Genomic DNA, 27541 nt, shown 5'->3' with positions numbered 1-27541 from the left:
TTCTGTCCCATGGAGTCAAACTTGTACTATTCTCTTCAGCATAAAGGATATTCCGTTTCCTGCCAAAGCTTTAATTAACACACACAAAAGTCTTCCAAGGTGACCTCGCTCCCCCTTGCCCTCCCTCACACCAGCGCTATATTTAACTCCTGGAAAGCAGTCGGCACTGAGGCATTGGCTTTGCAGCTGGGATTTCTTTGCTACTCTTTTTTCATTCTTTTCCAGCCCTATGGTCTCCCCTGTATACTCTGAGACAACAGGAAGTGTTTGTTTTAGTGATCAACAATGCTAGTCCAACCAGTGTGGTCCCCTCCAATGGCCTTCTCTTGGGCTTAGAGAAATGCTTGTAAATTCAAAGGAAGGAAGTGGGATGTCCCCGTGGCTCCAGATGGGTAGATCTGCAGCAACTTGGAAGAGACCTTGGGCAGGGGAAGGAGAGATTTCTGCACCCCTGAGGTGAAGGGGCAATTCTACTGGCCTCGCCTGTATGGCTGGGGCTTCTCGGCTGCTTTACCCAGAGCTGGACATAGACAAAAGTAGCCCCCTGAAGGAGCATGGGGGAGGCATCCCTTAGTAGCTCCTCAATATTCTTCCCATTCTGCAATCCTCGGTTCCCACACCTACAAAATGGGCTAGCCCACCTTGCCATAAGAATGAAATTATCACTCTGGCCAGTGTGGCTCAGTTAGCTTGGTGCAGTCCCGTGCACCAGGAGGTTGCCAGTTTGATTCCTGGTCTAGGGCCCATGCCTGAGTTTCAGGCTCGATCCCCAGTTCAGGAGGCAGCCAATTGATGTTGTGCTCTCACATCGATGTTTCTCTCGCTCTCTCTAAAAATCAATAAACTATTTTTAAAAAAGAATGAAATTATGTAAATACACATGTAACTCTCTTAAAGCAGAGTATGACCTACATGATAATTATGGAAGAGTAATGTACATAGCTAACATGTATTGAGTACTTACTATGTGCCAGACACTGTTCTAGGCACATGCTCATGTATTAGGGCCCATTCACACTGATGAGGTGGTATATTCACAGGTCACCGATGATGTACATGAGGAATGGGGCGGTTATGTGAGTGTCCCAAAGGTACACAGCTAGGAAATGTGGAAACAGGACTTGAACTCGAGTAGTTTGGGTCGCTCAATATATGTTAGTTTTAATTTCCTAATTTATATGTTAAGATTAAAATCCACCAACTACAAAATGGGCATCACTAAATAATGGGCAGCCATACCCACACGAGGGGTACAAGTTCAACCAAAACGGGGTTTGGGGAGCTTAGCCAGTTGGGCTTCTGGTTCCTTTGGTTACCCAGGGCTCTTGGTTCTTCTTTTTTCTTTTTTTGAGCATCTTTTTACTATGCTGAGCCACTGTGAGGACAGGCCTGGTTTTCAAATCACATTAACTAGTCATTATACTTTATCAACTCGGAAGAAAAGTTTGCTTCCAGAATTCATTCATTCCACAAATACTTAAGCACTTATCTGTGTCAGGCACTAGAGAAAGCAGGCACTATTCCTGCCCTCAGGGAGTTCGGGCTCATGTAGGGGAAACGGACATTAATCGAAGAAAGACGTAAGGAGAATGATGCTAGGATAGCATACGTAGGGGAGTGGTTGCGGACCGGAGGACAGGGAGTTTCCCTTAGGAAGTCAGAAGTGAATTGAGAGCAGAAGGGGGCGGTACTGGTTTCAGGAGAAGGGAGTTCTGACAGGCAGAGGGAATAGCATATACAAAATCCTGGGTTAGGAGGCTGGGGGGCAGAGCATGAAGGCAGCCTGGAGGGAGGTCTCTTTGGAAGGGCTGCGGGGTGGGCAGGCCCAGGAGAGGTTCCTCTGCCTTTCCTTCCCCCACCAAGCATGGAGGTCACACCTGTTGAGTGTCCTGCTTTCCTTTCCAGGGCGACTGGCCCTCCACTGCTGTCATGGGTCATACCTCAGTGATGTGCTAGGTCGTTAACACACGGCATACAGAGTCATCTCTAAAGTCAGGTTCAAAGATGTCTTAATTAGTGCACTAGTTCTTTCTCCAGGGCAGGAGCCTTTATGAGATGGAAATTGGGTGATTTTGCTTGGCTGTTTGGAAATGAGAAAGGAAAATTAAATAAACCAAAAGAAAAATTGTAGGCCCTGCATAAAACCACATTCTGCCAACTCTTCCTAGTTTCCAGCTTTAAACCATGCTGCTTGCCTTTCCTCTGATTATGAGAACAAAGAAGGATGAGTTATCTTTGTCCTAAAGATGCTTGCCAAGTAGTGAGGTGGGGAAAGGAGAAATTGTGTTTCCTCCTACTGCTCTGCAGTGACTGAAATCCTAACTTGAAAGCTTTGCCAAGCATTTTTGTAAATTCCAGGCTAAAAGGTGACCAGGGTGAAATCTGAAGTCAGAGCACCCTCTGAGCCTACCTAGTGCGAAGCAAAACAAAGGTTGTTATTCTGTGGTTTGCTGACGTTTAATTTATTCACTTCTCTCTTGTCATGCAAATTACACTCGTTACCTTTGGGTTCTCTAAATGAATCCGCCTTCCCCGCACTGGGTCTGCACTGGCAGTGAGGAGCCTGTGGCTTGAGGGTTTCACTCTCAGGCCGCATCAGGGGTGTGGGCTGGGGATGCGGTCCTGGCAGCAAGGAAGAGTGCTTTCCTGCCTGTGGTTTCATTTCTGCTCTATACCTTTTGATTTCAGTTACGTAGGGAGGGTGAAGAAGCAAAGAGAACATTGGTGTCAGCCTTGGTTGGGTATTCACCAGGAACAATAAGCACTTTGTGGCCTAATCTTAGATGTATTTTTAAATACGTTTCTAATTTTATTTGGCGAACTTTTTTGCATCCCAGAGAACAATTATCGCCCATCTGGGGTTTCTGTGCCTGGCCTGTCCCACATAGTGAAAGACTGAAGACTTATAAACAATGATTAAACCATTTCTTCCTGTGTTTTTTCCTCATTGGGATTCACTGTATCTCCCCAAGGCTCAACTAAACCAAACAAGATCAATGAAATTTATTCGTGGCTCTAAATAAACTTCAGACATAAAAGACAGCCCTGTCCTTGATGCCCCTGCCTGCACTCAGAAAGCAGAAATGATCTAGGCCAGGAGCAAAGAAGGGGGTTGGGGGTGGATTAGGGGTGGGTGAAGGAGATCTTTCCTGGCAGGATGGCAGGAACGGGATTTCTGGGTTGCATTACTGTCCCTCCAACTGGAAGATGCAGTCCCCTCACCTGACATGGAGGGGTCCTCAGAAAGTGAGCACTGAGGGAAGTGGATCCACTGCCATAGGCGCCCCAAGCTCAGTGTCGGGCCCAGGGCTGGCAGAGTCCCCTGATGTCCTCTTGCCCCAGCTCCCCTCTCCCTCGTGCCGACCACTGCACCTGAGGCTGCCGGAGCCACATATGGATGAACAGAGCACCTGCTGGGTGCACTGAACGCCACAAGCATCGCTTCATCCCGTCCCCACGATGGCCATGGGAAGCAGCTACTGTTACTGCCCACACTGTTCTGGGAAATGGCAGAGCTGGGAGGGGGCCCAGGTGGTGCCCAGCGTTGCTCCTCTATGACTCTTCTAAGCTTCAAGCTTGGTGCGGATGTAATACAAGGTACTTTCATTTTCAACTGGTTGTGTGACCATAACTAAGTCAAATAACCTCGACCCTCACTTTCCACCTCGTTAAACTAAGAGTTAGAACCGTGTTCTCTGAATAAATGCTCCCTGGGCATCTACTATGGTTGAGGCACAGTCCCTGTCCTCGTGGAACTTGTCACAGCAGCTGCAGCGGACCTGTTGCTGAGTACTCTCTGATCAACACTGTGGGGTCTGCATCGTTGTGGGGAGTTTAAGAACAGCAGCAACAACAGTACCACGGCCCTCACGGAACGAGGGCTGGCTCAGGCACAGCACCATCCTGAGTGCTTGCAAGCACGGCCTGGCCTAGTTCTCCCAGCCTAGGCGGTCGGGGTCCTATTATTCTCGTTTTACAGGTAAGAAAAGCTGGGCTCGGAGATCTCTAACATGCCCGTTCTGTACAGCTTGGAAATGGCAGCACAGGAATTCCGATTTGCACAGGTCTGACCCTAGAGCCCACTCACTGTGCTCTTCTAAGCTAGGCTCCACACCCAGCTAGTTATCATTTTCTGTAGGGACTCTTCTTCCCACCTTGACTCTCCGTCATTTCAGGAGGGGGTGTCTACTGATACGTTTTTAAGGAATGAGAGAGTTCTTCCCTCGTTCCCTGTGGTCACAGACATTCCCCGTAGTATGTTTTTTGGTGGCGTAGTTTTCAGAGATTGAACCTTGGACTGCCTGCATCAGAATCACCTGGGGTGCTCATTCAAGTGCAGATTCCTGGGTCCCCGTACAGGGTCTACTGAATCCGACTCTCCTGATAGGAGGTCTGGGAATCTGCATTTCCAACTAACCTTCTGGGAGAGTCTTAGTCTTGCTAAAATGTGAGCCTTGGGTATGGATGAACTCTGGCAGAACAGTCTGTCATATGCATTATATGATTTTTCTACAAATTCAGTTCCCTGTGGTTTAAATCTCTGAGGCTTGAATTATCTGGCCTTAAAGACAAAGCTGCCCTCAGAGGCACCTCTGTGTTCGCTGCACCTGACAGCCAGCTTGCCGGGGAGTTCCGTGTTGTCCCTGAAAACCCGAGTCCTGGCTGAAAGCTTTCCTGCGCGAAGATAAGGTTCTCTCTGGGATGAGATCCCACTGTTAAGTCAGGTGTGTGCTTTGCGTGACTTGTTTTTCTTCTAGGAGATATTCATAGTCTGGGCTCTGAAGTTCAAAGGGCCAGTGGGGAGAGGCCCACTGCGCAGGAATTCCAGACCCACAGGCAGGGGCTCTCACCCACCCAGTGAGGGGACCCCCCCCCAGGTCAGGGGCCCCAGTGAAGTCATAGCCCAGAGCCCTCAGCGGGAGGGCTTTGAGGGGCTGCCCGCCTGCTCCCCACCCCAGCCTGGCCTCTGCTGCTCCGAGCCAAAGTCTGCTGATGGCGGATTCAGGAGGGGGGGGGGGGGCAGGGTTTGAAGTCGGAAAAACCTGGGCTTAAGGCCCGGCCTTACTGTTTACTGGTTGGATGATCTCATTCCTCCAAGCCCCCGTTTCCTGCCTTGTAGGGTACAGACGGCAATAAGCATACCTCTTGCGTGGTTTATGAGGATTAAATGAGATGACGCAGGCTAACTCCCAGCACACGATAACGGCTCAGTTCTAGGGAAGGGTTCTTACCCGCTCCCTGCCTGCAAGCGGAACCCCCCCACCCCCACCCTCATGCTCCTCAGCAGCTGCGCTTTAGAAATGCTACACGACGCTCCCTCCGCCACCTGCTGCCTGCCAGCGCCTGCCAGGCTGCAGGACCAGCCCTGGGATCTCCTCACGCCCCCTCTGCTTCGCCCAGGTCCACTCAGTCCCCTCAGTCTCCTTCGCATTATTTGGACTTTTACGGTCATATCTCAGTTAAACGAAAAACACTTAGAAGTCAAGGTTCCATGTTAGGAACCCCATCAAGGACCCGGAGAAAACAAAACAAAAAGTGTTACAAAGCCTGAATACTGTAGCTCATGTTTTTAAATGCAGAGAGCTCACTCGCAACCCAATTGGCATTGCTTTAGAAACAGTCACGACACACCTTAAGTCAGAGGCAGGAGAGTGTGGGAAGCAGGAATGCTGCCACACATAGGCGCTTGCTGAGAGCAGCAGGAAGAAACCCTTGAAAACTCACAGCCAAGAGGAAGAGAGGATGGGAAAAAAGGGAGGGAAGGGGGAGAGAAAGGAAGGGACAGAGGGGACAACTGGTTGGAATATTATTATCAATTAAAAGGAATAAAATGCCGATTCACTTAGATGAACTGTGGAAACTTTATGCTGCCTGAAAGAAACCAGTGACAGAAGGCCACATAGTGTTTTGGTTTTTTCCTCTAACTGATATGCAATGGTCAGAATAGACAAATCCATACAGACAATAAATAGATTAGTGACTCTCAGGGCTGAGGATGTTGGGAGTAATGAAATTATTCTAAAATTGATTGTGGTGATGGTCTCACAACTCTGCGAATATAATGAGAACCAATGAATGTACATTCTTTTTAAAAAAATAGTCCGAAAAGTTTGATGTCATTCATTGAAGGACAGTAATTCTCTAGAAGGTGTGGTGGGGGCGCATCTAGGAGGTCCCCAAGATGTTTTCAGAGGTCAAAACTATTATTAAGGTCAAAACTATTATTAAGGTCAAAACTATTATTATGCAGTACTAAGGCCGTACATGGCCTTTTCACTCTCATTGTCTCGTGGGTGTGCAGTGGAGTTTTTCCAGAGGTTACATGACATGTGATGACATGGTAGCTCTGAAGGCTAATGGGATGTGTGCCTCTGTATTCTTGTGTTTTAAATTTCTCTCGGTCTTAATTCTTAATACAGCCAATGTTGACAGATATAACGCACATAAAACAAAAGCTCATTGGGGTACTTGATAATTTTTTAAAGTGTAAAGGAATCCTGAGGCCAAAACATTTCAAAACCACGTATCGAGAGAGAAACTGCCACTGAACCCCATAGTCGTAGCATTCCTGCCTGACAGCAGAGCAGTGTCGTGGGTTTTCAACTATGAACCCTGACTGCAGGCCACAGAAAGCTCCCCTGGTGCCCCACAGGGCTTTCCCTGTAGCTTTCAGCATGGCCTCCCTGTGAGCATTTACTATGTATGGGCACAGCATTTTTCATGCCTGACATACCTCATCTTCACAGGGACCCTCAGAGGCAGGTGCTGTTATTACCCCCTTTACAGAGGAGGAAACCGAGTCATAGGCTAAGTAACTTGTCAAAGGTCCCACAGCTAATGGATGATGGAGCCTGAACTTGAACCCAGGCAGTCTGGCTCCAGGGTCAGCTCTCTTAAGCAGGATGTTCTAGCTCCTCTTCGCCATCCAGACCCTGTAGCTACAGGTCAGTCTCACCACTTCCCCAGGAGGGCCCAGGGTGGGAAGAAGCGCATGGAGTTGAAAGTCATGATACTAGAGTTGAAGTCCTGGCTCTTCTGCTTGCGTCTGTGTAATTCAAGCAAGTTATTTATCTTCCCTGAGCCTTGGTTTCTTCACCTAAAATGTTAGGGTGATCATGGGACCTCTCCCAAAACTTGTTGGTGGGATTCTATAAAATACTGCAAAGCAATATGGTGCTATGGGGAACCAGGTCCAACCAAGGCTGTGCTGGCTGTGTGACTGGAGCAGTTATTTATCCACTCCGAGCCTTAGTTTCATCCTCCATATAATGGAGATAATAAAACACTTGATAGGAGATTTAAATAAGACTGCAAGTCTGAAAGGGCTTAGGCAGCTCAGCACAGGTTAGCTGTTGTTATGCACAAGGGATTGGCGAGTTGCAAAGCAGGACAATACTAGTACTGTAATGAGGCTGGTCTTTAGCTCTAAGGCAAACCAAGTTCCTGTTACTCTTCGGGACAGGGAGACATCAATGACATCATGGTCTTGGCACGCTCCAGCTTTGAAAGGAGTCTGTGCCCTAGGATTTTGCAACTCCCTGTGGTCTCAACCAGCAGCAGCAGCAGCTGGGAGCGTATCAGCAATGCAGACTCTCAGGTCCCACCCAGGCCTCCCGAGTCAGAATCTGCATTTTGACAAGATCCCCAGCTAATTCCTATACACACTCAAGTTTAAAAAACACTGGTGTCGCATGGAAAGAAAGAATGGTAATGGTAGATTTTGGCCTGGGATGGGAAGGGTTAATATTTAGTTTGGCTCCTGCCAAGGCACCGGAAACAGAAGGTTCCAGAGATTGAACTGTATGGACTGATGGGACAGGAAGGCTCCCTTCCTGCCTGTGTCCTGGACTGCCAGGGCTCCAGCCTGGGGCCTGCACTGAGCCTGGGGCAGTGGTGAGGAAGGGCCTCGGGCCTGCAAAGCAGAGGGCATGCTGGGACAAAGGGAGGCCTAAGTGCCTCTTCTCGGGCCACCTGGACTCAGAGTTGCCGGAATAAGCCTGGGAGGTTCAGTCCTCAGGCTAAGGCCACATGAGGTCTGAGGCAGAGTGGAGAAGCCCAGAGGAATGTCACAGTTAACTGAGCAGGGCTCTCCCAAGGTGGCCAGCCCTGGGACAGCTGTGTGAAGGCCTCTGAGGTCTCCCTGTTGCACCCAGCCTCGCCCTCTGTCCCCTGTTCCCCTGGCCTCTAGGGGGTGGGAGCAGGGCTGGGTCCCGGGATCCGGGGTGCAGCGCTGTAACCATGCTTCCTCTGCAGTGCTGGAGCAGCTGCTCCCCGAGCTCACGGGGCTGCTCAGCCTCCTGGACCACGAGTACCTCAGCGACACCACCCTGGAGAAGAAGATGGCCGTGGCCTCCATCCTGCAGAGCCTGCAGCCTCTCCCAGGTCAGGCGTCAGCACTCTGCCCAGAGCCCCTCAGGACCCTCAGTAGCTCCCCAGGGCTGCTGGCAGGAGGAAGCCCAAGCCTCACAGCATAGCATTCAACACTGTGTGTGGTCTGGCCAATGTCCTCATCCACTTCGGCCCTTCTCCACCACAACCCTGCCTGTACTGTGTGTGCTTCTCCAACCCCAACGCACTACAGATTCACACACACAATGCACATGCCACACACAGGTACACACCACAAACCACACTCACACGTACACCACATTCTCACATACACCTCACATGCATAGCACATCCATAGCAAATATACACTACATGTGACACACACCACGCTCTCACCAACAGCATGCACTCACATTCACAGCACACATAACACATGACACATCTCTCACACCCCACATGCTCTCACACACAACAAACACATACACATCGCACACTCCTGTACACAGACGCACACTGACACACACCATCTTTATGAGTTGGCCCCACGCTGTTATTCGTTCCCCACCCTCTGCTCCCCACAGCTTCTCTGCCTGTCTTCCCAGCAGCAAGGCCTCCTCGCCTGCTCCAGCCTTTTCTCTACACCCATCAGTCCCCGAGATGATATGTGTACATCAAGAGCTCAGTGAGCCCTGATGGGCTGGCCCCGTGTCCCGCACTACTGAAGGCATCTGAGTGACACGCTGGGAGGTCACTACTCAGTGATTCTCTGAGCCTCACTTCCCAGTGACAAAGCAGGTCGAAGTCACTGGCTGCCCTCACAGGACTGGGCGGAGGAAGGGGCAGTGGTCGTTGAGCTGGCTGGAGCCCCTGCCCCCGGCCACTCCAGGGCGACCCCTGGATTCTGTTTTCTGTTCTGGGCTCCAAGCATCCTTTCACTTGGAGGAGATCCTCAGTAACAATGTAAAAATGAAAACAAGGTTTGAAAACTAAAGAAATCATGTTGGTTGTGCACATGCTTTGCAAACTGAATCTTGTATCCTGTGCAGTGGGAGAGACCTGGCCCCTCCTCAGAGTCAGCATCTGCGGGTCCCCGTCCTCCTCACTGTTGGTGTGTTCTCCTTCCTCCCAGAAAAAGAAGTCTCCTATCTGTATGTGAACACAGCCGACCTCCACTCCGGGCCCAGCTTCGTGGAGTCCCTCTTTGAAGAATTTGGTAAGTGACCCTCTCCCGACCTCAGTCTCTGGAAGGGCCCCTGGCTGGGCCGGGAGATACCTGCACCTGGGCCTGGCTCCAACATGACAACAATGGTCACTTTAGGCAAGTCCCCGAGCCTCTCTGGGCCCTGCCACGTCTGAAAGTCTAGTCAATGTACGGTAATAGGAAATCACCCCCAAATTTTGAGGAAAGGAAAGGATGAACGTGCAGGCAAGGAAGGTCTGGCACATGGGGCATTGTCTTGCCTGCTACCTCGCATTCATCAGCAGTGGCCGCTGGGACCCTGGGTTGAGCAGTGCAGTGGCACCATGGGCATGGGAGCAGCCAAGCTGGGCTGGTGCCATGTGTGTGTAATGAGTGTTTTATCTCAAGAGGAGGCTCAACACAGGGAGAAAGCTATGGGTCAAGTGAGAGAGTGTTAGGGGCTGACAGACTTAGGGAAGACATTGCTTTCGTGACATAACCCTGACAAATTTGCACAGCACTGTACCAAGCGTTATCTCATTCGATCTTGTCCATAACCCTGAGCGATAGACAAGGCCGGTTTACAGATGAGAAGACCGAGTCTCAGAGCGATGAAGTCATGGGTCGTTAGGGTTACTAATGGAGTTGGTATTGGAGGCCTTCTGACCCCAAATCCAGCCCTCTTCCTGCTCTGCCTTGCTCATCCTCGGCTTTCTCTGCCCAACGGCCTGACGCTTCATAGACTGTGACCTGAGCGACCTTCGGGATATGCCGGAGGACGATGGGGAGCCCGGCAAAGGAGCCAGCCCTGAGCCAGCCAAGAGCCCGTCTCTGAAACATGTGAGTCATGGGCTGGCTTCCCACACCCTCGGGCCCTTTGCTCCTCTGGAGGGGGCAAGGGAAGCGGCCCCCTGATGCTGGGGACGCTCCTGGATGTGCAGGGCCCTGTTCTCTCTTCCGTGTGGTAGGTAAGGGCAGAAACTGACTCATGCTGACTGTGCCCCTGCTGAGCAGTGACAATGTCCCTTTAGGCCCAAAGGGTCTGTCATGACTTGTGCTTGCAGTAACACAGATGAAGTGATAGGGAAAGCTCTGGGCCAGAAACTGAGCGGCCTTTACCCTCTTCCCTCCTGCTGTGTGGCCTCTGAGCCTGAGCTTTTCACCTACAAAATGAAGGTTTGGATCATATCTTGGGTTCCCAGCCTTGGGGCCATAGAGTTAGATCAAGGGACCCATAATCACATCAAGCATTGTGTCTCAACTGCATAACTCACTATCATCAGCATCAACCGTTCCAACTGTTGACAACTTACTATGTCCTTTACATGCGCACAGCATCTGAGTGAGGTTCTCCGCATTTTACAGGAAAGGAAACTGAGGCTCAGAGAGAATAAGTGACACGCTGATGTCCCACAACTAGAAAGTCATAGAGTGTGGCTGTAAAGCCAGGGTTCCCTGGCCCCAGAGCCTAAGCTCTTGGCCACGAGGCGACACTGCCTCACTAAATAACATCTCACATTTGCTTGTCCCGCTGCTCCTCGTGTGTGTGTGTGTGTGTGTGTGTGTGTGTGTGTGTGTGTGTGTGTAGAGGTGCTTATAGGGCACTGCAGAACTCACAGTAGCTTTTGGTAATTCTGCATGTGCTCACTCAAGTGTGTAACTCCTTCTATGTGACAGTCCACAAAACTTTTAGACATTACAGAAGCCCTGCTGCTTAAATAACTTGGATAAAAACACAGGACCAACCAAACACTCTTAAGGTTTCCCAGCTTTGCCCTTCTGCAAGTCTATCAGATATTATAGCTACTCAGTCAGATCTTGCCTTATAGGAGCACCTGCCTCCCTCTCCCCAGCCTCCTTCCTGTCATTCTGCTGCTCCCCTCTGCTCTCCTGGCCTTAGTCTCACATACCTCCTCCTTCTCCCTCCAGGCAGCAGACCTGCCTCCACCGCTCCCAAACAGGCCTCCGCCTGAGGACTACTATGAGGAGGCCCTTCCCCTGGGGCCAGGCAAGTCCCCGGAGTACATCAGCTCTCACAGTAAGTTCTGGTCCCCTTGGGAGTAGAGGGCAAGGAGTAGGAGGCTCCTCTCCTGAAGCTCCAAGCCTGGCACCCGCCAGCCATGCCCACCCCCTGAGGAGTAGCTGCCTGAGCACATGGCCTCTTTAATGATGTCCTGGGTACATCAGTGGGTGTGGACCCAGGGGTCAGGAGTTTGGGCTCTAGTCCCAGTTCTGTATGGCCTTGGGAAATCCCCTTCCTCTCTACGGGCCTCTGTTCCCTTACTCTTAAAATAAGAAAGAGGGGTAGATACATGCATGTAAATGCACTAGGGTGGAGATGCACAGATGACCACTACATCCTTTGCCTAGCCCTGAAGCCTGTGCTAACCTCAGTGCTCCTCCTCAGTGGACTGGTGAGCTAAGGCATGTTTCAGCAGAATCACAGCTTACAGGCAGATTAGGTTATGTAGGTCATGAAGTCAAAGCATATGATAAAGAAGCACATGGTCAAAATCAGAGGTCTTCAGCGGAGAGAGTGGGCACCCAGGGGATTTATGAGATTTTGTGGGAGAAGTATCAGAAGTATCTTTTACATTTAGATCAATAGCTCTTTTAAAAATTCCTATGTGAATGTTTTATAGAATTTATTAGCTAATAATAGCATGAAGCTTCTAATTAGTTTAAATATAATTATGTGTATATATACATATATATAATATAGACATACATAATAATTATTTATGCATGTGTAATTTATACATAAATATAATTATAGTTCATGATTATATTTTTACCGGTAGGTGAGCACAATAAAATAATTTAGAAGGCACTAGTACAAATTATCTTTGAAAAATCTCTTAGCCTGGCCAGCATAGCTCAGTGGTTGAGCATTGACCTATGAACCAGGAGGTCACGGTTCGATTCCCAGTCAGGGCACATGCCCGGGTTGCGGGCTTGATCCCCAGTGTGGAGCATGCAGGAGGCAGCCAATCAATGATTCCCTCTTATCATTGATGTTTTCATCTCTCTCTCCCTCTCCTTTCCTCTCTAAAATCAATAAAAATATATTTAAAAACTAAAAAATCTCTTAAGTTGACCACAAAAGGAGAGTGTCTGGTTTTGACTTGTTCTCAATCGGTCTCCTCCAGTGTTACAACAGGTGGCTGTTCCTTTGAGAATCAGATAAGTCACTGGCTTGGGTGTGGGGACTTAGCAATCCATACAAGAAAGTACATGATGTTCAGTTGCCAAGATCACATCTGGTTCTCCTGGTAACTTGGGAGAACAGTAGCCTGACATGGATAGTAGGTTGGTGAGATGGAATTCAGGGAAAGAACTGTCATAGGATGTCATTGTAATTGCTTTTGTGCTGTAAAGTCATAGATTAAGAAAAGGGTAGTGAAAATGTCTGGAAGGGGGTGGGGTGGGTGGGGTGGGGTTGGAGGGGACAAAAAAAAAAAGGGTAGTGAGGCCCAAAAGGGGCTTTCATCTCAAGTGCTAAGAAATGATGGAAAGGAACAGCAATTTAGGTGGAGTGCCACAATTTACTATGATGTACATTGAAATAAAATCCTCTACACCTAAAAGAAATAAAGGAAGGAAGGAAGGGAGAAAGAAAGGAAGGGAAAGGAAGGGAAGGGAAGGGAAGGGAAGGGAAGGGAAGGGAAGGGAAGGGAAGGGAAGGGAAGGGAAGGGAAGGAGAGAGGGAGAGAGGAAGGAAGGAAGGAAGGAAGGAAGGAAGGAAGGAAGGAAGGAAGGAAGGAAGGAAGGAAGGAAGGAAGGAAGGAAGATGATGGTTTTTGGATGACCCAGCATAGTATTTGAACATGTATATGAAAATGTTTGTGTGCTGGAATATTTTCCAACCACAAAAAAAGTAAATAGCCCTAACTGGTTTGGCTCAGTACTTAGAGCGTTGGCCCAAGGACCAAAGGGTTGCAGGCTCGATCCTTGGCCCAGGTCAGGGCATGTGTAGGAGGCAATCAATTGATGTGTCTCTCTCGCATCAATGTTTCTCTCTCTGTCTCCCCATCCTCCCTCCCATTCTCTCTAGAAATCAAGGGAACAGTATCCTCAGGTGAGGATTTTTTTTTTAAGTAAATAGAATAGGTCTCCTGTGCTGATCAGAAAAGAATTCCAAGATACATTCACTGAAAAAAATCAAACACATAATACTGCATATGACATGATTCCACTTATTTTTTAACAGTATATATGCACATGCATTCATTTTAACAATTTTTCTAGGATATGCAAGAGACTCAACAGTGCTTTCCTGTGGGAAATGAATAGAAAACTGGGTGAAGGGAACATATATTCCCACTCAAATTCTTTTGTGCTGATTATGCTTTTCACCATGGGCATATATATTTTTTATTGTAGTAAAACACACATAACAGGAAATAGACCATTTCAACCACTTTAAAGTGTCCAATCAATGGCGTTTAATACATTCACAGTGCTGTGCAGCCATCACCACTATCTAGCTCCCAAACATTCTCCTCACTGCAGAAGGAAACGCCATACCATTTAAGCAATCACTCCCTATTCCCCCACCCCCCCAGCCCCTGCCAATCACCAATCTGCTTTCTCTGTGGATTTGCCCTTTCTGGATACTTCATATAATAGAATCATACAATGTGTGGCCTTTCGATTCTCGCTTGTTTCACTTAGCATAACGTTTTCAAGGTCCATCCATGGCATTGCATATATCAGTACTTCCTTCCTTTTTCTGGCCAAATAATATTCCACATTTTGTTTATTCATCCATCAGATGGACATTTGGGTTGTTTCCCCCTTTGGGCCACTGTGGCATAGTATTTTTATGATTGCTAACTAGTTCAAACAAAGTGAAACGGTGAGGTTGGACAGGTGATCAGTGGCTTTCTCCATCCTTCATAGCCGTGGGGTCTACTGTCACTATTAGCAGCTATTTTGTCTGTGGAACAGGTGACTTTTATTTTCTCCACTGAAAAACGGGGGGTGGGGGGGTGGCAGCGGGGAGAGAAGGGAATGAAGTGCTCTGTGCCCTGAATCCCAGGTCAAGCCCCTCAGATGAGGCTCCTCCACCTCCCCACAGAGCTCACCCCCCTCTCAGCTGGCACGGAGAAGCTGCCCCTGGAAGCAGCAGGCATCCTGGGGCAGTAGGGAAGGGAGGGCCTCAGGAAGGGCCAGGGAGCTTGTCCAGGGAAAGCGTGCCAAGCCCATCAGGGAGTATCCTTCCTTTCACACAGTATCCAGCCCCAGGTGTCTGAGCACTTGGGCCAGGCTGTCCCTCCCTCTTCTCCCTCACACCTCTTCCTCCCCCACCCCCACACCCCTGGTCCTGACCCACCCAGTCCTCCTCACAGGGCATGCCACCAGCACGTGAGGCCTCAGAGTGCCTGCTGGGAAAGGCAGGCTCTGAGCCACACTTGGGAGACAGAACTGGCTGTCCCAGTCGCTGAGAATCCGAGCACTGCATTCCTCCGGAAACAGATGGACAGCAGGGTCTGGGAGCCCAGAGCAGTGCTCGGAAGAACAGCGTGGTGCGAGAGCGAGCCGGACTGGGTGAAGGAAGGCTTTCTGAAGAGGGGATGTGCCGCTGTCCCCTAAGCTGGCAGCCTTGGTCTCATCCAGGCTCTGTCACTAGCAAAATGTGTGTAGCTCAGTTTCCTCGTCTGTAAAATGGGGCTGATTCCTACATCCCTGCACTCTGGGAACTGGAGGAGACAATAAGAATAATGTGCCATGCACTGTGCTGAGAGTTTAAATGCCTGATATCACTAATCCATGGGGGAAACTGTGCTTGACACTTTAAGATGAAGAAGGTGAAACGCAGATAAAACCGTTTTCTTTCCAAGGTCACTCAGCAAATGATGGAGGCAGATTTAAACTGAAATCTGATCAATCCCAACACATACGCCCTTAACCCACTGAACTTCAGAGTGTGCTCCAGAGACGGTCTACATCAAAATAACCTTTTTTTTTTTTCAAATCCAAACCCTTGGAGTTCGATATAGTTTCTAATTTGCATATGTTTTAAAATGTCCTATTAAATAGTTGGGGGATTTTAAAGTGCAGAGTCCTCAGCCCTGTCCACCCCAGTGAATCCGAATTTCTGGGGATACAACCAAGGATCGGCAATTTAAAAAGACACCTGGTAATTCTGAATAGAACGAACTGTGAGGTAACCCCACCCCTGTACTGTGCTGCACCCCTGAGTGGGATTGTGCTGTGAAAATCCAGCACAGGCAGCTGCTGTATTCACTCTGACATGCATTAGTATTATCTCCTCTAGTCCATTTCCTCCTTTGTAGTCACAGAGGCTTAGAAGGAGAATTGCTTTGATACTAAGAGGTCGGATGTATCAGGAAGTGAGCAGAAGGGCTGAGGTGGCAAAGAATGCGGCAAAGGAAGGGGGCTGGGATACCACTCCATGTAGTACAGGGACCAAGACTCACGTCCACACACACCAGTGCTCTGGGGTCAGTGAGGAGGGGCTGACCAGGCTCTACCTGCGAAGGTCAGAGAGAAGAACATCGAGCTGGGTATTGAAGGGTGAATAGGAGTTCTCCGAGAGAAAATAACAGCACAGGGAGTAGCATGAACGAGGCCTGGAGGTGTGACAAGGCCCACCAGCAGTTCCTGGTGACAGGAGCACAGAGGGCATGTGGGGAGCTGTAGTAGATGAGACACATTGAGGAGGCCACACCCTGGCCGGGAGGGCTGCAGGGAGGGCCACTCTCTCCCCTGAGTGGGCAATGGTATCCAGGGTCTTCCCCAGCCCTGGCCCCTGGAGTCTGCCTGCATTTTTCCAAAGTGCGGCTCCTTCTGCCAACCCCACAGATGGCTGCAGCCCAGCCCACTCCATTGTGGATGGCTACTACGAGGACGCAGACAGCAGCTACCCCTCGACCAGGATGAACGGAGAAATGAAGAGCTCCTGTAAGTACCAGGCGGGCCTTCAGTAGGGTTCTGTCCCCTTGACCTGACCCTTGGCATGCATGTGCCCAACCCCCTGACCCCATTAGTGTCCCCATGGAGGCCCCAAAGCCCTTGTCCTCAATGACCTTGGGATTCAGGGGTAACATCACCAGCACAGGAGTCAGGAGCCCCTGATGGAGTCCTTGCCCTGACTCTTGGTGACCAACCTTAGACAAGTCATTCATTCTCTTTGAGCCTCCAGTTTCGTTATGTATAAAATGGGGATTTGCTGGAGTGTCATGAGAATGACTCGAGACAGTGGATGCAAAGATGATGGGGTAGTGACAGTCGCTGATGTTTACTGAGCACTCACTCACTGCTAGGCACTTAGCCAAACACTCCACATTCACTGACTCTCGCAACAGCCCAAATGGGCAGATACTATGATACTGTTGTTCACTGTGACGGTTTTACTGATGAGGAAATGGAAGCTCTGAGAAGTAAAGTCGCCAAGGCCACAAAGCTAGTGGCAAAGGTAAAGCACAGCGCCCATGCGGGTGTTTAGCCATCACCATAACCACGCCTCATACCCACCCCTTCGTGGTCCTGGGGCCCAGAGCGGGGATGCCTTCGAAGGGGTAGGGAGGTGCCACCCAGCTGATGGCACAGTGGCAGGTCCTTTCCCATGGCGCCTGCAGATAACGACTCTGACGCAATGAGCAGCTCCTACGAGTCCTACGATGAGGAGGAGGAGGACGGGAAGGGGCTGCAGCCCACGCACCAGTGGCCCTCCGAGGAGGCCTCCATGCACCTGGTGAGGGACTGCAGGATATGTGCCTTCCTGCTGCGGAAGAAGCGCTTTGGGCAGTGGGCCAAGCAGCTGACTGTCATCAAGGAGGACCAGCTCCTGGTGAGTGGGCACGGGCGTGTTCCTCTTGGCCTCTCGTGGACTTGTGCACGCGTGTGTATCTGTGTGTGTGTGGGCATGTCTGCCTCAGTTACCCTGGGCTTGCTTTGTGCACAGAGGCTCAAGCCCTGGTGCTTTGAAGATCGGTGCTCTGCCACTGGATTAGAATTTTAAAAAAAATACAAAAAACTAGAAGACCTGACATAGACTTTACCAAGAGTTGGTTTTGCCAAAGACAAACTTTTTTTATCGCTTTAAAACAATGTTTTCATTATGCAAGTAAAGTGTTTATAAAGCTAGAGCAAAACAATGTGGAAAATGATTTTTAAAAACACCATCTATAATCCCATTGACCAAGAGCCACTGTTAAGTTTTGGGGGTTTTTATTTTATTTTAGAGTACATTTATTAAAGCTGGGACAGTGAAACACAGAAGGCCTAGGGTAGAAGAAGCAACAGGAGAGCCTGGGCGGGCTGCTTTCGCTCTCCAGAAACGTTAGGGGAAGGAAGTGAGCCCAGGCGGGCTGCTGTCAGCTCACTGGGAGTCAGAGAAAAGGGGGCCTCGGAGACAGGTTCAGGGGGTTGCCCAGGACAAGCTGCCCATTGCTCCCCTGGTTGCAAGTCTCATGGGGACCCTTAGAGTTTAGGAGAAAGAAAATTCACTGAAAAAGAAGATTCAAGTGGACATGTCCCAAAGAGGGCAAGCCTGTTAAGTTGTGTTTTTTATATATTTTTATTGATTTCAGAGAGGAAGGGAGAGGGAGAGAGAGATAGACACATCAATGATGAGATAGAATAATTGATCGGCTGCATCCTACACACCCTACACTGGGGATCAAGCTCACAACCTAGGCATGTGCCCTGACCGGGAATCAAACTGTGACCTCCTGGTTCACAGATCGATGCTCAACCACTGAGCCACACCAGCTGGGCCTAAGTTTCAATATACATATTTCCACCCTCATTTTCATACATCGTTTTTTTCCAAAACTGAGCCCATGCAGCACTTGCTTTCTTAGTTTTTTTTAGTTTGCCATCTCTCATCCCTATTATGTCATAAAAGAAAATGTGCCCTTAACTCCAAAGTATAAGATTGGACAGACATAACTTCAGGAAAAAAAAATAGCTTTCTACCCAAGTCTGTTGACAAACCTTGCCTAACATACATTCATCTGAACATGACCTTTTCTCACCCTGGCGCGGTGAAAAGCTAATCCCAGTCCAGAATCAGTCCAGAGTCACGACTTACTCTTTCCTCCCCGCATGCCCTCTATTTGTCTTGACTTATGCACTAGCTAGGCCTTCTAGCACAATGTGAAAAGAAGTGGTGAGAGTGGGTGTCCTTGTCTCAGTCCACATGTCAAAGGAAAAGTTTCAGTAATTCACCATCAGGGCTCTTTGCTGTGGGTTGTTTGTAGATGTTCCTTATTACCACATTAAGGAAGTTCCCTTCTATTCCTCGTATAGGAGTTGAGTTATAAAAAGGTGCAGAATTTGATGAAACACTTTTTCTGCTTCTATTGAGATAAGTGGTGGGTCTCCTTTTCCCTGTTAGTATGCTGAATGATACAGTTGGTTTTTTAATGTTAACCACTCTTGCGTTCCTAGAATAAACCCTACTTGGTCTTGACCCATTATGCTTTCTATACATGTCTGGATTCTCTTTGCTAATATTTTGCAACTGTTATGAGAGAGATTAGCCTATAAATTTCCTTTTTTGTAATGTCATTGCCAGGTTCTGCTATCAAGGTTATGCTGGCCTCATAATAAGAACTGGGAAGTGATCACCATTATTGATAAACTATTGACTTCCCAAATCCAACCCTCTATCTCTGCTAGAATTCCCTCTCCCACATCCCTACCATGTAGCCCATTAGTAGCAAGGAGCTAACTTCCTCCCAAGCCAGCCTGTTTCTTCTCTTTAGAGAAGTTCTTTAGACTAGAATGGTCTTCCTAGTACTGTGCTAAAATTTATCTCTTCCTAATAAGTAGTTGTGCCCCCCGGGCCCCTCGGTAGCCCTTGATATCTGAAGATTGCCCAAAGATACCCCCTCTCTTCTCGGGGGTGAACAGCCCCAGCCCCTGTCTTCACGTAGTACCCACAGTTGGGCTGGGTGGGGAGGGGAGATACCTGTGGGGTAGGTAGAGCTCCCCTTTGTGCAAGGGTGTCTCCCTCCTCTACCCTCCACTCCAGGAGACCCCGACCTCTTCTCTCCCTGTCCAGTGTTATAAAAGCTCGAAAGACCGGCAGCCACATCTGAGGCTGGCACTGGATGCCTGCAATGTCATCTACGTGCCCAAGGACAGCCGGCACAAGAGGCATGAGCTGCGCTTCTCCCAGGGGGCTACGGAGATCTTGGTGCTAGCACTGCAGAGCCGGGAGCAGGCCGAGGAGTGGCTGAAGGTACAGGGAGCTGTGCCCCCTTTCCACCTGCCCTCCCTGCCCTCCCTTCCTCCCTCTCTTTCCCAGGACCAGCTCTCAGTGGGGTGGGCCCCTGCCCCTGGAAGAGCAGGCTTTGCTCCAGGGAGGGGCCGATGCCTGTGCATGGCTAGGGCTTCTGTGTGGAAATGGGCCTCGGGCATCTCCAGGAGACAGACCTCAGGCTGGAGGCCTGTGTTCTTTCTCATCATTTGAATCACCACCCTCACGTCCCTACTGAGGGCTTGTCCAGCCTGCACTGAGGCACTTCCTGGAATAGGGAGCTTAATATCTACGAAGGAAGCTGATCTGACCACTAGATAAGCTAATCCTTTTTTTCTTTTAAAAAAGGAAAACTCCATCCTTGTCTTAGGTGAAATGTGGATCCTTGAAACGTCCACTGTGGCCCAGCTTCTGCATCTTGCAGCTGCACAGAACCATTAGAGTTAGCATGTCCTGGGCTCGTACTGTGTGCCGTCTGTTGTTCTAAGAGCTTTACACACATGACCGCATTTACTCTTTGCAATGGAACTATTACTGTTTCCATTTTACAGATGAGGAAACGGAAGCACAGAGAAATTATGTGACTTGCCAAAGACCACACAGCCAAGTGGTTGGGGCCAGGATTAGAAGCTAACAGGGAAATCTACACCAAAGGCCATAGGTAGGGTGGCATAGTGACGATGAGGGAGGCCTTGGGTGACACACAAACCTGAGTTCAAGTCCCAGGCCTAAGTGGTTGTGTGACCAGCAGATGACTTCGCCTCTGTTTCCTCCTCTGATTAATGGTTCTTGTAAGAATTCTAGAGAGCATTTGACATAGTATCTGCCAGGCGGTACGTGCTCGGTAATTATCAGTGATTACTGTGCCACGATGATGAAGGCAGCACCCCCAGTCCCTTTCATGGGGCCCTCCAACCCTGCACCCTCCCTCCATTTCACTCTGACACCTTTTTCTCTCCAACTGTGATCTTCCTGCTGGAACAAAGAAACCAAACCCCTCCCTCCCCATTCTCCCTTCCTTCCTGTGATAACCAGCTCTCTCCCCCTCCCCCACCCCCTCCATGTTTAGTGTTTCTCTTTACTGCCTTTGTCTCCGGAAGGAAAGGAGGGGAGAACCTGACTGCTAGTGGAGCCTCTGCCCTCAAGGGGCAGGTGGGTCAGAGAAAGAAGCCCTAGACTGGGAGTTAAGAGACCTGTCTTAACACCCGGTTTGGGAGGCCGTTGGCCCAGAGGTTAAGGGCAGGCAACCATGGCTCCGCCTCTTGGCGCCCCATCATCCTAATGAGTAACTTAGAGACCACAGTGGTCCCTCCCCCACAGGGCTGCTGCGGGGATACAATGGGCTATTCCATGCAAAGTCACCTGACTCTGTAAACCACAAATGATGACCTGTGTTACATGATCTGGATGCTTATGCTGGGTGACCTTGGATGAGGAGGCAAATGCCTTGGCGTCTGGAGTGTCCATATCTTTGAAATAGAAGCAATAACCCTGGCTGCCCTCCAGGCTGCTGTAAATGTCCAGCACAGTCAACAGAAGTGAGTCTCTCACCCTTGTGCAGAGCAGCCCAGTTCACGTGGCCCTTCACACCCGTCATCTCGCTGGTCCTCAGACAACGTAATGAAGTTATAACCCATGTTACAGATGGGGAAACTGAGGCTCAGACAAGTGGCTTTCTCAAGGCCACACACTCATTAGCAATGGAGCAAGGTCTAAAAGCCAAGCCTCTTGGTTCCCAGCCCCATACCTTTTCAACTCGAGGGACAGATACAGGAGAAAGCTTTAAACCCTGATGTGCCCACACATGTGGCAGGAAGCCGCATCAACCTGTCTCTTCTGTCCAGTGGTCCCAACCTCTCTGCTCAGTGGCGCTGGCCACACAGACCCCATTCTTCCTTTTGCTTCCACAGCATCCCTGCCCACCTGCTCACAGCTGTGTGTCCTCCCCACAGGTCATCCGAGAGGTGAGCAAGCCCATCACAGGGGCCGAGGGGGCAGACATGCCCAGATCCCCAGTCCTCCTGTGCAAACTGGACCTGGACAAGGTACAGCTGTCTCCAGGAGTTTCCTCTGGGCCAGGCAGTGGGGGCTCGGCACAGGCTCTTCCCGGGGGGGCGGGGGGGACGACACTTGGGCTGGTGGTGAAGCAGGTACCCACAGTGGTGTCACACAAGCCAGGAGTGCCCAGTACAGAACTGGCCCCACAATAAGCACTCGATAAATTTCTAACCAATGAGTGAATGCCTATATCCAAGGTGCAGCACAAGCCAGAGGACGGGGTGACTAACTGCCAGTATTTGTCTGTCAGAGTGTGCCCCATTGAGACGTGAGTGAAGCACTCACTTAGTAGTTGGTCAGACCATTGGAAAAAAACGTGCTAGTGTCTATTCTCTGCCCAGTACTCTGGGTGATAAAGGGACTCAGCCCCAAATCCTAGGGGAAGGTTTAAGACCCACATACATGGGTCTGACATGATGTAATACAGGCTAGCAGTTATAGAATGTGACTGTGGGGCCGGCATTGTTCTAAATGCTTTGCATGTATTACCCAATTTAATTTCTACTACAACTCTTCGATGAGTTACACTTTCAGATAGGGAGCCTGTGCCCAGTAGGCACTTATTTGACCTGTCATGACTTTTTAAAATGCCAATTCATCTATTTTTCTCCATCCTCACTGTCACCTTGGTTCATCCTGTTACCCAGTCTCACCTTGCCCAGGATGACACACTCTTAAGTAGCTCTTCAGCTTCCAGTCTTGCTCCCTCTTATCACATCCCCCATGATGCCACTGGAGCCAACTTGCTAATCTGGTTGCATTACCAGTACATTAGTCTCCCACTTAAATATCTTCCCAGATCTTCGTCACCTGGTCCAAACTCCTAGGACATGTATCTCAATGTGTTATCATTAGTTGCCTTGCTCCTCAAATAGACTGTGAGAATCTCAAAGATACAACTATTCTAAGTCATCATGGTCCACCCCCATACCTGGTATGGCATCAAGCACATAACTGTTGCTGACCAATATTTGTTAGCTAATCCTCCTGAGCTGGAGTCTGGGGGAGACTGAACCAACAAGGGGCCCTCTGATGTGGGGCTGTCTGTGTCCTTCTCCAGAGGTTATCCCAAGAGAAGCAGACCTCAGACTCCGACAGCCTGGGCATGAGCGATAACTGTTCCACCCTTGGCCGCAGAGAGGCCGGCGAACATGGTAGGAGCCTGTGGGGGATCAGGTGGGGATGCCAGAGCCGGGAGGGGCGGGGGCTTGCCACACGCACGCAGTGCAGAGCAGGTCCTGACCACTCTGGAGACCTGGGTGAGGTGACCTGACCTGTCCACATCTGGAGCTGTGGGCGAGGCCTCTGGGAAGGTGAGGGGTGGGTAGACCTGGGTCACGGGTCTCCCTCCCCTCCCCTGACCCATCTCTACAGCAACAGGCAAAGGGAAGAAGAGCAGCCTGGCAGAGCTGAAGGGTTCGATGAGCAGGGCTGCAGGCCGCAAGATCACCCGCATCATCAGCTTCTCCAAGAGGAAGGCGCTGGCCGATGACCTGCCGATGTCCTCCACCGAAGAGGCGGTTCCATGCTGTGGTGGGTCCTGGGCATACTAGGCATTCACTGGAGAATTCAGACCCAGTTGACCGGGCCCCTGGGGCCAAGCCAAGAGACCCTCCAGGTTTCATCCACCTTGCCCCCAGGACAGAGGAGAGAATCCTGCCACTGGATAGCTAACCCCCACCCCATCGTTTTTCCATGTCCTCCCATCTCTACTCTCCCATGAGGACCTGACACTCAGCAGAAGGAAAAGCCAACTGACTCCCATATTTCTGTGACCTTAATTCCAGTTATTACCTGTCTCTAGGTCTCAGACTATGATGAGAGGAGAGTATCTTATTTCCCAGCATATAACATACGAGGTGTATAAAAAATATTTAAGTACTTTTCATTATAAATGCATTCAATGTGAGTTAAAAGTGGTTTGAGAGGGAAAGCGTATTATTCTGCTCATTGAAATGCAGTGTTCCATGTGCTGGAATTCAATAGAAAAATCATATATTTTATATATACAATAATACTCTAACCCTGGAAGAATAGTATAAAGGCACCTGGCTATACAGAAATATTTTGTAAGCAGAGGGATTTCTAAACCCATGGGTCACAGGACTGTACCGCCCTCATTTTATAATTCTTTATCTTGGTTAGATGCTTTTACTCCCACATGCTGCCACCAGGGGTCAGCATGATCCATTATTTTAGGGAGAGGAAAGGCGAGAGGGAGAGTTGTGTCTCTTGTTCATCATATATAGCAGTCCCTGCCCTTTTCCTCAAGCTTGGGGTGGTCCAAAGGCTGTGCGGAGAAGCGCAGATATGATTAGCAGTCCCCATTTCGCAGACAGGAAACTGAAACTCAGAAAGAGAAGAGGATGCCCGAGATCACAGGCCAGGAGAGAGCTGATCGGAAGGCCTTCTTCTAGCTAGAGAACAAGGGCTGTCCAGGCGCTGTGGCCCTGGGGCACCCTCCACCTTGGGTTTCCGCAAGGCTGGGCTGTCGGGAGGTCACACTGCGCTCTCCCCTCCCAGGCTACCTGAACGTGATGGTGAACCACGGCTGGAAGGAACGCTGGTGCCGCCTGAAGTGCAACACTCTGTATTTCCACAAGGACCGCACAGACCTCCGGACCCACGTGAATGCCATTGCCCTCGGGGGCTGTGAGGTGGCCCCGGGCTTTGGGCCCAGACACCCATTTGCCTTCAGGATCCTGCGCAACCGGCAGGAGGTGGCCATCCTGGAGGTGAGAGAAGAGAGTCCAGAGGCCCCTGGTGGTGGGAGTAAAGGGAGCCATGGCCTGGCTGCTGGCTTTTGTCTTGGGGCCTCTCTTCTTTGTGTCAACCTTTTGGCTATTTAGGTTTTATAATGTTAACAACTACCCTCTCGCGTTACAGACAAGGAAACTGAGGCCAGGGCAGCCAAGTGCTTTGTGCAAGGCTCCACCGAGGGTCAGTGGCCTCTTGGTCTCATCCTAGAACTAAAACCAGCCCCTTGGTCTTGTTTTCTTTGCCCAGTGCCCACTGCCTCTCTCGGTTCTTAAGTTCAAGAAATATTACTTCAGTAACTCACTTTTATTTTTGATAGTTTAAGATGGGTCTCTTATTCCTCTTAAATTATACAGAGCTCTCTGGCAAAAAGCGTACTTTCTGCATTCAAGTGCAGCATGTATGGGCTAAGTTGATTTTATAATAATGCTGTTTCAATGAAAACTAACATAAGTATGCATTTAGTTGACCAGCAATTTCTTGCCGATCTTCCTGTAAATAATTGGCGATTATGATACAAGAAATAATATGATTGGGTTATGTAAGAAATAGCTTCCTCTAGTGAAAAGTAAATATTTTTTAAGAAGATTCAGGAAGACTCAAACGTTCTCATATCTAAATGGTCAGGAGGGCTCTGAGGATAATGAGCAGAGACCTGAACTGAGGGGAGGGGGGGGGCTATTTGGATTCCTGGATGAGTTCTAACCTTGTTCTTCTTGGATCCCTAAGTTTTGGGTACATAACAGGTACTGTATAAATATGGGGTTGAGTGACGTGAGCAGCAGCCAACGTGAACTCAGCTTTGCCTCCACTCCTTCAGGCAAGCTGCTCAGAGGACATGGGCCGCTGGCTGGGGCTGCTGCTGGTGGAGATGGGCTCCAAAGTCACTCCCGAGGCCCTGCACTACGACTACGTGGACGTGGAGACCTTGACCAGCATCGTCAGCGCCGGGCGCAACTCCTTCCTGTAAGAGCCGGCACCCACAGCCCACAGCCGCCCAGGACCTTTCCCGTCTCGGCTCCCTCTCAGAGGCTCGGAGTCCAGCCCTGGGCACTGGGCGGGAAGGCTGAGGAGGGCTCTGTTCCCTTGGGAAGTCAGAGTGGGTGTGTTCCTCTTCCAGCAGCAGGTGTGAGCGGGCTAAAGGAGGCGGCCCAGGGTCGGGGGAAGCCTTGGATGGAGTGAGCAAAAGTGGAGAAGTCCTTTTTTATAGTGACACGGGCTCTGCTCGCATGCTGGAACCTTAGGCTCTCACACCCTCAAGCCTCTGGGCGGGCCCGGGGCTGCTACGTGGAGTTTGGTGCTAGAGGAGCTAGGCTCGCATCTCAGCTCTATCACAGTCATCAGCTCGGCTGGTTCCTTGCCGGTCTGGGTCCTCTGTTTTCTCGTTTATATAATGGAGGTGATGCATTACTTGTTTCCTGGGTGATGAGAGGCACGTGGGTCCCTGCCTAGAAAGCCCTGAACACAGCAATGGCCCAGTGCTGCCTGGGATGGTTGTATCACTAACCTTCCAGTACCCACTATGAGCTACTGCCAGAATCAAATGAGAGAGGGGACGGGAAAGCACGGGAAGCTGCAGAGTGCCGTCACAGCAGACCTTGTATCTTCTAGCTATGCAAGATCCTGCCAGGATCAGTGGCCTGAGCCCCGTGTCTATGACGATGTCCCTTACGAAAAGATGCAGGTATGATCCCTTGGGGCTGCCCAGCAACATGGCAAAGGCCACTTCTTGCTCTCCCTCTCTCTTTCCCTCACTGCAGTCGTGCGCCACTTAGTGTCAGGGATACATCCTGAGAAATGCGTCCTTAGGCAATTTCGACCTTGTGCGAACATCATAGAGTGAACTTATCACAAACCTAGATGGTACAGCTACACACCTAGGCTACAGGGTGTAGCCTACTATTCCTAGGCTACAAGTCTGTACAGCATGTTACTGTACAAAACAACATGAAATCAGTGAAGCACAAGAGAAAATGATGCAATCGAGAGACAGCAAACACAAGATGTATGAGGCTGCTTGCTGCAGGTGTAACACGGTATACCGCTTTACAGCACACTTTTTTATAAGTAGGAAGAGTACACCCTAAAATAACATTTAAAACTATAATAAATTTTTTTGAAGTATAGTAAATACATAAACAAGTACCATAGTTATTTGTTATCATCAAGTACTATGTACTGTACATAACTGTACATGCTATACTTTTTTTTTTGGTTAATCCTCACCCGAGGATATTTTTCCATTGATCCTTTAGAGCAGCAGTTCTCAACCTGTGGGTCGTGACCCCTTTGGGGATCGAACGACCCTTTCACAGGGGTCGCCTAAGACCATCAGAAAACACATATATAATTATATATTGTTTTTGTGATTAATCACTATGCTTTAATTATGTTCAATTTGTAACAATGAAATTGGAGGTCACCACAACATGAGGGGTCGCAGCTTTAGGAAAGTTGAGAACCACTGCTTTAGAGAGAGTGGAAGAGAGGGAAAGATAGAGAGAAACATCGATGTGAGAGAAACGCATTGATTGACTGCCTCCTGCATGTGCCCTGGGGAGGTGCCTACAACCAAGGTAGGTGCCCTTGCCTGAACTTGAACCCGGGACCCTTTGGTCCACAGGCCGACTGCTCTATCCACTGAGCCAAACCGGCTAGGGCTGTGCTATACTTCTATAAGACTGGCAGCACAGTAGGTTTCTTTATACCAGCATCACCACAAACACTGAACAATGCATTACAATGTTAGGACGGCTATGATGTCACTGGGCATCAGCTCCATTTTCAGCTCCATTATCATCTTATGGGACCACCATTGTATATGCTTCAACAGAAACATCATCATGCAGCACATGATGGTACTCCTTTTTTCCTTTGCCTCAGAGATTTTTTTCATTTAACCAGCAGCTGGAAGGGGAAGGATGAGGCGCAGGATGAGGAATCCCTGGAAAGGAGGCTGGGTGGTACAGTGAAAAGCTCCCAGA

General features: G+C 49.6%; 1 protein-coding gene across 3 annotated transcripts in view; it reads left to right on the top strand.

Annotated features, from left to right (window-relative positions):
* The first annotated feature begins 3444 nt into the window (after window positions 1-3444).
* AFAP1L1 (actin filament associated protein 1 like 1) overlaps window positions 3445-27541 on the top strand; it is a 37203-nt gene continuing 13106 nt past the window's right edge. The window contains exons 1-14 of one of the 3 annotated variants that reach the window (XM_023761224.1): window positions 3445-3597; window positions 8254-8382; window positions 9458-9541; window positions 10251-10348; window positions 11438-11546; window positions 16337-16435; window positions 17113-17324; window positions 19545-19724; window positions 21653-21787; window positions 22861-22954; window positions 23175-23333; window positions 24324-24535; window positions 25378-25523; window positions 26169-26241. In XM_023761224.1, coding sequence (XP_023616992.1) covers window positions 3507-3597; window positions 8254-8382; window positions 9458-9541; window positions 10251-10348; window positions 11438-11546; window positions 16337-16435; window positions 17113-17324; window positions 19545-19724; window positions 21653-21787; window positions 22861-22954; window positions 23175-23333; window positions 24324-24535; window positions 25378-25523; window positions 26169-26241 — 1821 coding nt within the window. In that variant the 5' untranslated portion in view covers window positions 3445-3506. The remainder of the gene's footprint in view (window positions 3598-8253; window positions 8383-9457; window positions 9542-10250; window positions 10349-11437; window positions 11547-16336; window positions 16436-17112; window positions 17325-19544; window positions 19725-21652; window positions 21788-22860; window positions 22955-23174; window positions 23334-24323; window positions 24536-25377; window positions 25524-26168; window positions 26242-27541) is intronic. The other 2 variants (XM_023761225.1, XM_023761226.1) reach the window with 2 other exon arrangements.

Source organism: Myotis lucifugus, unplaced genomic scaffold (genome assembly GCF_000147115.1).
Source record: "Myotis lucifugus unplaced genomic scaffold, Myoluc2.0 scaffold_202, whole genome shotgun sequence".
In the NCBI taxonomy this organism is placed as follows: Eukaryota; Metazoa; Chordata; class Mammalia; order Chiroptera; family Vespertilionidae; genus Myotis; species Myotis lucifugus.
Note: the sequence above shows the minus strand (reverse complement) of the source record. Positions and strands in the feature narration are given on the sequence as shown.